General features: G+C 35.9%; 1 protein-coding gene across 4 annotated transcripts in view; it reads right to left on the reverse strand.

Annotated features, from left to right (window-relative positions):
* PTPRM (protein tyrosine phosphatase receptor type M) overlaps window positions 1-12711 on the reverse strand; it is an 805217-nt gene that overhangs the window by 335909 nt on the left and 456597 nt on the right. For all 4 annotated transcript variants that reach the window (XM_058277381.2, XM_058277380.2, XM_058277379.2 and 1 more), the window contains exon 8: window positions 2312-2620. In XM_058277381.2, coding sequence (XP_058133364.1) covers window positions 2312-2620 — 309 coding nt within the window. The remainder of the gene's footprint in view (window positions 1-2311; window positions 2621-12711) is intronic.

Here is a 12711-nt window from a genome sequence, read left to right on the forward strand (position 1 = left end):
AGGACACCTCTGGCTGGCATTGAGGTGATCCCTTTGCAGAATGAAATAGAGTGGAGTTAAAAGTTATTAGTTTTAGGGAGTGGATGTGGTTCAAGTGGTTGAGTGCCTACTTCTCATGTACAAGATCCCAGGTTGGATCCCCAGTATCTCCTAAAAACAAACAAAACAAAACAAAAAAGCCCATCTCTCATTAGGGAGTGGATGTAGCTCAGTGGTTGAGTACCTGCTTTCCATGAATAAGTTCCTAGGTTCAATTCCTTGTACTTCCTAAAAAAAAGTTATAGTTTTAGAGCATGAGCCAAGAATGTAGAAGATCTTAAGAGATAAGGCTTGGGAATAAAAAGAAAGAGCCACTTAAGTCTCTTAAGCAGAGAGCGATGTAATGAAAATGTGTTTTAAAGATTAGTGAATGAGGAGGAGTCATTAGAATGGGAAGAAAACTGGAATCCAAAGAAAGTTTAGAAATGATGACAGCAATTTCAGCATAACACATTAAGGGTATGAATAGAGCTAGTGAAAATGGAAAGAAAAGAATCATTAATACTTCGAAAGTAGAAAAAACAAGGGTTAGGAAAAGATTAAATATAGAAATGTGAAGGAGGAATGGGATGCACTTATTGTCTTTTTTACAATGCTGATATTTTCTTGCCTGGGACATGAGGAAAGCTGGAAGAAATAGAAATAAGGTTTCCAGTTTCAGCCTTGACTGAGTGTTTTCTATCAAAGTAACACTCCTATCAGAAATAACTGTATAAAACAACTGAAGGCTTAGAGAACAATCAGCACTGGCAGGGATTGAGAGGGTACAAAAGAGAAGGATGTAAGGTGGGCTCCGTGCTTACTCTGGCTTTTTCCATATTTTTCTTCTAGGGTAATATGCATGGTTTTGGGTATGTAATAAACACACAAAAATATTTGTTAGCACTTTAAATGAAATAATAAAATATTACTGATATTATTTAACTCCTGTTTTAAATAAACATCAAAATTACATGAAGAGCCACATGAAGAAACTAAGAGTTAAACATCAGTTTTTCTCAGGAGTGTGTAACTTTATTTATTTAATTGGTTCATACCATTCTTTGCTTCTTATTGTGCTGCCTGGAAAATTGATTTTAGGTCAAGTTTATGACTCGATTCCATTGTATTTTTTGTGCTATCTGAAAATTTTATTATGCACGGGGGTCCCCTGTATAGTCAGTGTAAAAGTACAGTTATTTCCATGATATAGGATTTAAGGAATACTTCTGTCATTTTAAATTATTTTCAAAATTCATTGTGATTATGCACTTGCTATTCTTAGATGAGCTGTCGATGACACACATGGTTTATTTGTAAGTCCTTATTTATTAAAGTAATATCCAATTACAACATAGTTCTGCTGGAAAAATATGATCTACTTCACAACTGTCAATTTAATGATGTATTTTCTCAGTACTGTGGTGTAAGACACAGCAGCCTCTCATTTGTGCTGAAATTCTACCTGAACTATGAAAATGTTTCAGAGTGCCACTTAAACACATTTAGGGAAGAGGGTGTGGCTCAATGGATAGAGCATCCGTCTACCATATGGAGGGTCCATCTGTCAAAGCCAGGGCCTCCTGGCCCATGTGGTGAGCTGGCCCACGTGCAGTGCTGCCACATACAAGGAGTACCGTGCCACGTGGGGGTGTCCCACACCTAGGAGAGCCACATGCACAAGGAGTGTTCCCTGCAAGGAGAGCCACCCCAAGTGAAATAAGTGCAGCCAGCCCAGGAATGGTGCCGCACACACAGAGAGCTGACGCAGCAAGATGATGCAACAAAAAGAGACACAGATTCTGAGTGCTGCTGAGAATGCAAGCAGACACAGAAGAACACACTGCAAATGGACACAAGAGAGCAGACAATGGGGATGGGGTGGGGGGAGGGAGTGGGGAAGGGAAGAGAAATAAATAAAAATAAATCTTAAAAAAAAATAAATAAATAAATTTAAATATGTATTTCATATAAATATTCTAATGGAATATCCCAAACAACACATTTTCAGTCCAATATGATGATAAAACTTGACCTAAGTTACAGCAATGCTGAATTATTATCTAGCATGGTAAGTAAATGACTAATAAAGAATTATAATAAACTTTTATATCTTTATTCACTTTGTCTTCTTCAATCAGTGCCTAACTCCCAGAAGGACAGATATACCTTTTATTATTCAACATAGTAAGCGGTTCTTTCTTCCATTTTCATTATAAAGATTCCACATTAAAAAAATTCTGCTACTGGAAGGAATAGATTTCGCGTAAACATATCATTAAAAAGCACTTACGGTCTTCGTCTGTCTGCACTACGATTTCTTGACTTTCCTTCCGCCCCTCCGGGTTCATGAGGATGAGCTTCACACTCACGTTGGTATAAGGTGAGAGGTTAGTGATTGTATGCTGGGGGTGTGAATTATCGGTATCCCAGCTCACTTCTTCTCGAACTTGTTCTTGTCCCCCAACTTGGTAACAGTAGTGAACTGTGAGATTATAACTGTGACAGCGAGTTACATTATATCCAAACGGCTCCCAGCGGATGGTGATTTGTCGAGATTTGACCTCCACTACTTCCAGCTTTCTTGGTCCACGCATGGGATCTATTTGGGGAAGGAATGAAGAAAAAAAGAAATCACAAGAGAAAAGAACTAGAAATCCTCCAATGCAGCTAAAGGGCACAGACATCCTTGCTTATATCCAGTATCTAGTCTCCTTTTCTTCCTGAATAATAAAATCCCTATATTCCATCTGGGCACAAGGTCTTCCAGAACGAAGACAAAAGTTTCCATCCTCTTCCACAGTGAGGTGTGGCCATATGACTAAATTCTGGTGAATGGCATATAATAGAAGACGTCAAAAACAGTTTTGGGGAAGTATCCTTAAAAGGTTTGGGCTCACCATCTTCCTTTCTTATTCCTATTAAGTTACAATGAAGATAGGATGGATAGAGCTCATGCAGCCATGATGGGTCATACAGTACTTTAACATTAAGAAAAGCAACTGTGAAGAAGGAACCAACATCCTTGATGATCACTGAGCTACCATACCAGCCATGAACTGCCTATTTCAGAACTTTTCATTAGAGAAAAATGAACTGTTCCTTCATTTAAGCCTACTTTCCTTTGGGTCTCAAATATAAGAAACCAATTGAAATGCTAATGAATACACATAATTTACCTTTTAAATGAATGTATATTAGTATGAATAACATAATATAAACATATAAATGATAGCATAGAGTGATTAGATTATTAGGAAACAAAAGAATAAAAGCTTGAGAATTCAACATGAAATAATATAATGAGAAAGCATTAGCTTCTGTGCAGAACTTCAGGTCTTTTTAGGTTTTGATTGGCTAACGTCCTTGCCTATTGTGGCAATGTCTTAATATTCTTCCCTAGCCCAAGATACAAGCTTATAAATCTCAACGGCTTGCAGGGAATATGAGCATTTGAATAGTTTAAAAGAAGGAAGACAAACAGAGAAAGCTTGTTTATGAAATGATGATGAAAATATAAAAACAATAAATACATAACATTTATGTGCTATGAACTGTTCTAAGAAGTTCGCATTTCAGGGGCAGAGGCCATTCTAACCTTAAATATTCTGCTTTGCCATACCCATAAGTACATTTGATCTATGTACTTTTATTGTTTCCTTGCAGTGTGACCACTTATACCAAAGTACAGAGATCTATAATTAATAATAAGGGAATTAATAAGGGGAAAAGAAGCATGAAAACTTGAGAAATAATAATAGCTACCATTTACATATTGTTCACTTAAGGGCTACTTGCTATATATGTGTGTGTGTGTGTGTGTGTGTATGTGTGTGTGTGTATGTGTGTGTGTGTGTGTGTGTGTGTGTGTGTGTGTGTGTGTGTGTTGGCCAGCGTCAAGGTCAACCTGAAAGGAAAATATGCTGCTTCAACTCCACTGTGGAAACTTCCCAAATAAAAGAAAACCAGATCAAAGAAACTAGAATGTCAAAAATAGCTACAAAGCCGCCTAAAACATGATCAAAGAATGTAAAATATAATAAGGAGCCAAAGTATTTAAAACTGAGACAGAAGAATAAGGGCCGGGAAGAATTCTTCTGCCTTCTCTGGATTCCATATAGGGAGAGCCTTCGGCTTGCCTCCAGTCCAAGCCATACTCTCCAGTCTGGTTTTTTCAGACAGCCCTGCTCATACTTTGGGATTACTGAATATTTGTCTGGACTCTTGATATAGCTCACATCTTGATTCCCATTTGTGCATAAATTCCTTGTACCTATTTTCTTCATCATTTGTGACCTAGAAGTAAATTTGGGCACCCCTTTTCCCTGTGACTGCCAACAAATTAAAATGTTTAAAGTGAAATAGTTTTTTTATTTTATAAATGCAAGGTGGGATTTATCTGTCAAATATTTGCTCAAACCATAAAATGAGATTAATTATAATCATTAATGCTACTACATCCTATAATAACACAAAACCAAAGACAAGTGAGGTGAAAGCTCCCTCAAGGACGCTTGCATGGCATTCTCACAGGATGTTCCTTACTATAGCAATAAGTTTTACATATTTTAATTTTTTAATATTAGGGAAAACCACAAATAAATTATTTAGAAATAACATTGAGGGCTTTTTGTAGATTAGTGATTACTTTTAAAATTTAAAGGAAGCGTTTGATTTTTATATAATGCTCCATTAACTCCATGTTGACAAAACGTTTTAAAAACCCTGAAATCCCTTATACATAAACAGATTAACTTGCATTTCTTCACCGTTTTCCTTATTAATCACAGGTCTCCACAAAGTCTGTTCTAAAGCATTTTCCCAAGGCTTTCATCAATTTCACTTACTAATAAAATGACTAAATGCTTCAGAAATTAGTTTAAGCATGCAATGCACCTCTAACAATTTCAATAGAAAACTATTTTCCACTGCATAAATAGCCCCACATCATTTCAGTATCCCTAAGCCAAGAGAACATAGACTCAAATTAAGCCCCAGGACTAAAAAAGTAAGGATTCTGTCTATTGGTCAAGTTTTCTTCAGATCCTTGCACCCTTCCCCTCTTTATTACCTCTTTGAACCCCATCACAGCAAAACAAATGTCTCAAGCTCGCCATAAAATTTCCAAATAAATTATCATAAAATAACATTCTCCAGGACCATAGCTTCAAAGTCCCTTTTATCAAGAGTGGGAATTGACAGGCTAGAGAGGATGGGGGTTCTAAATCTTAGATGACCCCAGCTTGTGCTTGCTGGCTTGCATTCAACCCTGCCCTGGTTCGCCAAAGCAAAGCTATCTTACAGAAGCTTTTACAAACAGCTTTGCGGGCTTTTGCTTATGGAAGTTTTGTTACATCTAGTCGTTATCAACATGGCCAGGTCAAACATTTTAGTGGTCCATGGAGGATTCAACAGCTTGACTCTAATTCCTACACATTCTGCCAGTTAGTCAAATGCTGAATGGAAGCATTGCATCACTCCTGAGTCCCTGGTGACACTGTCTGCCCAGATGGACAGTGCTGTCATTTTCTCTTGTCGGTGACCAAAGGTGCAGTGAGTTGGGAACGACCGGCACCTCTTGAAATGAACTGAGCTCTGCATGCGACCTGAGCCAACAGCCCTCCTCTGCGGACGGTGTCCATAAGCTAAGCCCGTTGACTAACAGAACCTGGCCAGCCTTCCAACCCATCCCAAGCAAGCCGCCCAGTTTCAACACCGCTATTTTTCTTTACTTCTGTCATTCTGCAAAATTGAGTTCTGATCCAGCAATGGATTTATAATGATTACATCTTAAGTTAGTGTTTTATGGACTGGTGGAAGCATTTCTATTAGTGTGCTAGCTGTGAATGAGGCATTCCACAGGCACATTTTCTCTAGAGACTTCTAGTGATGATTGCTGAAGACTTTGAAGGGTATTGCTGTGGGGATACATCACACTGTAGGAAAGAAATGACAACTTCCTACCCAGAAACGCGTCATTTTGGCATGCTAATTACAACTCACGCTGCATTTCTGGGACTATTATACAAACAGTGCCCCAAAAAGCCGGGCATATGATGACGACCATTCTGTGTGCAAAATATATATCTCTTAGGGTGAGATAAGAGGGTGGGACATTATATTCATAGGCCCACTATTTATACCATCAAAGACACAACCGAGGATGGGAGCCGATTCCGAGGGCATTTCTTGTCACCTTCCCATCTGTTCTCTGGAAGGGGCACCACGACAAGTCCATTGTCCTGACTCACTCGGCCAGCTGGCCCCGTCTGGGTTCTCTGCCTCCCGGTGGGATACTAGACAGCCTTCCCTAAGGACTGCAGCGCTGGCTCCTCTGAGCTCAGCCAGGAAGTTCTCACCCATTCTCCCCAGCACCTGCAGCGTTTTTTCGTTCCGCGCGCTCTCTGCCATTTGGAGCAGGTTTCAAGCCAGGAAGCCTGACATTTGCAGTTGGGACCTAGGGGACCAGCCAGCTCGTTCCTAGCCTCGAGCACTTCAGCATCCTTATTTAATCAGTGATCCTGGCTCCTGCCACATCCAGTACTGTTTTTCTGTGAATAAGGGCAGAAGCTGACTGATAGGATCAATTTCCATTGCAGGTTCAATTCACAGCTCATTTCTCTGGAACTCTGCACTTTACCTTCTATTACGACTACAGTGCTTTTTCAGAAACTCAATTTCAGAACCTGGGAGAGATATCTGGGTGTAATTTTGGGACCCTGTCATTGATAATCAAAAATATAGATTACAACCAATGCTCCCGCTAGGAGGTTTCTCTTTTCTTCCCTCTTCATGAACTACAGAGGTCTATTACAATAAAAGGAATAAAAAACAGAAATGGCACAGTGGGCCCCATCAGCACCATCAGCTATTGTATTTCTGCCTCAGCGGGCACACAAAAGAGGCTGACAAAATAATAATGCAATAGCTTCATTTGCTTTACTATTCAGCTAATTAAATCAGAGCAAAGATGTGGTTAACTAATATTACAGACACATGGGCCAATATTCCTAAGCAGCGCGGAGTCCAGAGCCATGGCAAACATTCATGTGATAGCCTGAGTCACTGCTTTCCAGAGTGAAAAAAAAATGACTTTGACAGTCTGGACAACTTCTGAAATATATTAATCTTAATTTCCGTTATAAGCATCTGTATATCTGTAGAGTAATTACATCAATTAAAATTGTCATAAGTACTATATGCACTTAAAGAGACTCTTCTACCAATTACATTTTGCCATAACCAGAATCAAGAAATGCATTTGAAAGTAATCTGTTTTTCTTAAATATGTCATTCATGCCATGCCATTTAAAGGAAGCCTAGTTTCTTCCTAATAAGTGGTTGAATTTCAAAAACAGTACTAATTTTAAGAGACAAAAATAATAGTCTTGTTGAATCAATAAATGAAAGTATAGCAATATCAAGCCCTATATCAAATCAAATACTATACTTTGCTTCTTGGTTTAGGCTGGGCTGGTCTCCCCAATATCATTCATGTTTTCTAAGTCCTTGTTTGAAGTTGGCGTAAATCTTAAAGTCAGGTAACTCACTTCAAATTTCAGGGAAATGGACTATTCACAAGTCAATTATAACAATCATGCTAATTTTGATCATGATAGAAAGCTGGAATTCCTATTCTTATTTTATGGGAAATGTAGACCATGATCTAGATCTTCTCAGGCAGGAGGCTAAAGGCTGAATGAGCACTCCATAGGTCAATAGCCACTGCCTGCCTAGAGGTAACAGTCTCTTATATTGAGTAAACCCCAAAAGAGCAGTATGTACAAAATGCTTTGATTTCCTCTTGGCTTGGTTTGAACATTTAAAAATAAAATGAAGAAAAATCTTAGGGCCTCAGGTATTCACCCAAAGTGCATGTCTTAGAGGGTAATTGTTTTTGAGGGTTTTTTATGTTTAATTCATAAGTAAAGACTTTGTAGAATGAAGATTGGAAAAGGAGGCAGAAGGAAATTTATTATTGACACATTCAGAAATAAAGAAATGTGGGTTGATAAGCTTAGGACTCAATGGCAATAACATTTCTTGCATTTTATTCTGCCTGCATTGTTACTGCAAAATAAGGCTAGATATCTCACAATGATTGAAAGATATTCTTCTATTAAACACAAAGTATTCTTTTTTGTTGGTGCTAATTTAGGATTTTTTAATTTGTAAATAATGAAACCTTTAAAACACTGAAACTACAGAATAAAACCATCACCTTTGTACCTACAAATATCTAATGTTACTATTTTGTGTTTTGCTTCAGATCATTTTTTATTAAAGAAATAAAATATTACTAATATAAATTCTTTCTGCCTTCCTACGTATTATCCCAAAGTTATGATGTATTATCCACAAGAATGTTTTTCTACTTTTATTACATATATCTGGGATGCTTAAAATGTATATAAATGCTATCACTCTTTACAACATTAAGCAAATTGAAATACATACATATATTTCAATCACTTTAACTGGTGTATAGAATTCCATTAAATAGATAAACCACAGTTTATTTCTCCAGTTCCTATTGAAGAAAAGATTGATTGAATCTTCTTGTTCTCTACTACAAACAATGAACCAATGAACATCTCTGTATGCATGTCCTCCTGGCTGGAGTTTCCCTTGGATGGACACAAAAACTGGGCTTGTTAGCTTTCAGCATTTAAACAACTTCAAGTGTACTACATGTTGTTATATTGTTTTCAGAAAAGAAAACAGTATTTCCCTCAAAGAGATTAGATTTCAAGGCTACAAGCTAATGCCAGTTCCTGAGAACAAACCTTGAATTAATGGCACTGGTTCCAGTTAAATGCAAACAACCAAAATACTAATTTTATGAATTGCACCATTATTTGACATAACCCTTAAAGCGGAAATTTACAAAGCTCAGAATCATTTCTTTTACTGGTTATAACAACTCTGACAAGTTTAGGTTGGGAATCTTCCAATAACTGCTCATTATACAATATTATGCGTGTTTGTGTTAAAGTAAAAGAAACTAAAACTTCAAATGCATCAAATAAAGACTTAAATGAATTAATAAATCCAGAGAAAATAATTACATCCCTAAAATAATTACTGAGATTTCTGATTACAACAAAACATCATTCTATTTCTTGGAAGGACTCTCCCGGTCCAAAACAACTAGATCCAGCATAATACAGTTTTGTTTTGCTTTTTATTACACAGGATTTAATATGTCTCCAGTGGCGCCTTATCCTGTGCCCCTTTTCCAAAAGAAAATGTAAGATGAAACCACGGTTGCCTATGTCAGCTTTGCAATCTAAAGATTAGGCCTTGAGCTGGGGACAGGGTAGGGAAGGTAAACCACATGTTCCCAGATAAATCCTAAATTCTTGGAAGTGGGCTGAGGCACCCATAGTCAGCACGATCTCCTGGTTCTCATGAGAAACAATTCAAATTTTCTCTGATGAAAATCATCCTTAAATTAAACCCTCTGTTTTCAAAGGTGAAGACAAATAAAACATAAACTCACTAGCAAAGATGAGCAGAAATACCAGAAAACAAACTACCAAGAGTGAGAGTCAGCAGGAATGTGGAACAATACATTTAGATGCCCCACATTATGAGAGGCAGACTATAAGGTTATAAATAACATTTTCAAGTTTAAAAATGTAAACACAAAAATGAACTTGCAAAAAGTCACTATGAAAAGAGACTGGCAGACTTTTAAAACAACTAAATACGTATTTTAGAAGTTTTATAAAAAGTTGGAGTAAAACAAAAACAATGGATGGATTGAACAGCAAGACTGAACCCAGTTAAGTAAGAATTAATAAACAAAAAGAGAGGTCAGAGGAAACGATCTAGAATACAGAACAGAAAACAGAAATAGGAAAGCAAAAGAAAGAGGGAAAGGATGTAGAGAACAGAATTGGAAGGTCTAACCTATTTCTACTAGCTATTCCAGAAGGAAAACAGAGGGAAGAGAGGAAAGACACTATCTGAAAATATGTCTGAGAAATTTCCAGACTTGATATAAAACATCAATCAAAAGATACAGGATCATCCATGTTGTCATATGTTTGACGATTTCATTTCTTCTTACCATTGCATAATATTTCATTGTATATATTCTCCACAATTTGTTTATCCCTTTATCAGTTGATGGATACCTGGGTTGTTTCCAACTTTTGGCTATTGTAAATAATGCTGCTATGAACATTGGTGTGCAGATATCTATTTGTGTCACTGTATGATTGTCCTATTATGAACTAAATATATTATTTGAAATATAAATATGGGTAGAATTGCATATATAAGATTGTTTTTCTTTGAAGCTGGAAAAATGTAAGTTAATACTATGAAATATTAATACCAGACACACACACACACACACAAAATTATACTAAGTGAAGGAGACCAGAAACGAGTACTACATATTATGTGATTCCATTTATAGAAAATGTAAATATAAATAAATTATAAAGATGAAATGAGATTAGTGATTATGTAGGTCTGAGAAGGCATGCTAAGGGATTTGGAGTCCTGCTTTTTGCAGTAATGAAATTGTTCTAAAATTTTTGAGAAGATGAATATATAACATTGTGATTATACTAAAAGCCATTGATTATACACTTTGGATAGAATAGCCAGAAAGAACAGCTATGTACAGAGGCATAGAGAGATTGAGAAGCGAGGGATTTTCTTGTTTGGTTGTTTTTTGTTTATTATTATTATTATTGAAATAATGAAAATGCTCTAATAATGATTGAAGTGATGAACGTATAACTATGTAATTATAACAAATACCATTGATTGTATACTTTGGATGAATTGTATGCTTTATTAATAGGTATCAATAAAATTGATTTGTTTAAAAAAATTAATTTTTGTGCATCTGAGATAGCCTTAGAGTATATAATGCAATTGATATCTTAATACCAAAACCAAACAAGGGCATTATGTGAGCACCTAGGAGGAAAATTCTAAATAAAATATTCAAACCTAATCACGTGTATGTGTATACACACATGTGTGTGTGTCTCTCTCTATATATACACACACAAACATACATACAGGGTATGAAATTGATAGCACTATAGGACCAAGTATGATGAATTAGGATATTTTACATTAAAAAGTCTCTATAAATATAATTCACATTAAAAAATTAGTAAAAGCAAAACCATAGTCATTTCAATAGATGCAGCAAGAACATTTGTTAAAATCCTCATTCATATTAAGAAAGACTTTTAGAAAATTAAGAATTGAAGGTAATTTCACAAACTTGAGCAGCAAACATCATTTGTAATGTTAGCACAGTAAGGAATTACACAAAGACACACACTATTAGAGCTTGTATTCAAAATTTTCCTGGAGGTTCTAGCCAGTGCAGTAAGAAATAAAAAGGTATGAAAACAGGGAAGGAAGAAATAAAACTCTAATTGTACCCAGATAATATGAATGGCTTAGCACACATACACAGGATCAACAGACAAATTAGAAGAAACTAGGTGTTTAGCAAAGTCGGCATATGAGATTAGTATTAGAATGTATTGTATTTGCATATATCAGCAACAGAGACACTAATTTTTAAAATGATACCCTTTACACCTGGACAAAAACATATAAGGTACTCATGAATAAATCTAATAAATAAGATTCATATTTTTATTGAAAGGAATTTTTGAGAATCAAAATAATTGAAGCACTGTACCATGTTTGTGAATGAGAAGAGTCAAGATTATAAAGACGTCAGTTTCCCCTAAGTCAATCTATGGAATCAGAGCAATATAGTTGAAGTTTTGAGGAACTTAAGTTGAATTCTAAATTGAATAAAGAAGAGCAAAATTTTCCAAATAGCTTTAACTCCCTTGAAGAAGAATGAGGTAGGGAAACCTGTTTTAGTAAAAAGTTACAGTGACAGAGTAGTATTGCTGAAAGAATAAGCATGAAGGAGAGAAAGACTGATATGACAAAGGTGACATTTCTGATTCCTGGGGAGAGACAAATGGTGCTGGGAAAACTGTATTGATATTGGGGGGAAAAACATAGATTCCTACATTACAAGCTACACCAAAACTAATTCCTACTGAATTAAAAAGCCTTAAGATGAAACGTCAAATAAAAAATGTGAGGGGATGTTTTCCTGATACCAGGGTAAGGAAAAGATTTCTCAAGGCACATAAAAAAGCACAAATCATCAATGAAAGCTATGATAATTTATACTACATTAAAATCAAGAAATATATTTAAATGTGATTAAAGGTAGACACTTAGGTTGTATATTTATTACTATAATAGAATAAAAATTAAAACAAAACAAAAAAACATAGGACTGTACAACACAATGAACCTGACTGTAAACAATGGACTATAGTTGACAGCAAAATTGTAAAAATATTCTTTCATGAACTGTGACAAATGCACCATGCTAATGCTAAGTGGTAGTAATAGGTGGTATACGGGAACACTGTATTTTAAGCATGAATTTTCTGAAAAGTGAAAGAGTGAGCAACGGAATATAAGATATTTGAACTATCTAATAAAGAAGAGATATCTAGAATACACACAAAACATCCACAATTCGTAAGAAAGGGATGACAGCTCAAAAATGGGTAAAAATTAAAAACAGGCATTTCATAGAAGAAGGCAAAAATGGACCAGAAACATGAAAATATGCTCAAGCTTAGTATTAATCAGAGAAATGGAAATCAGGGCCAT

This window comes from Dasypus novemcinctus, chromosome 16 (assembly GCF_030445035.2).
Source record: "Dasypus novemcinctus isolate mDasNov1 chromosome 16, mDasNov1.1.hap2, whole genome shotgun sequence".
Classification (NCBI taxonomy): Eukaryota; Metazoa; Chordata; class Mammalia; order Cingulata; family Dasypodidae; genus Dasypus; species Dasypus novemcinctus.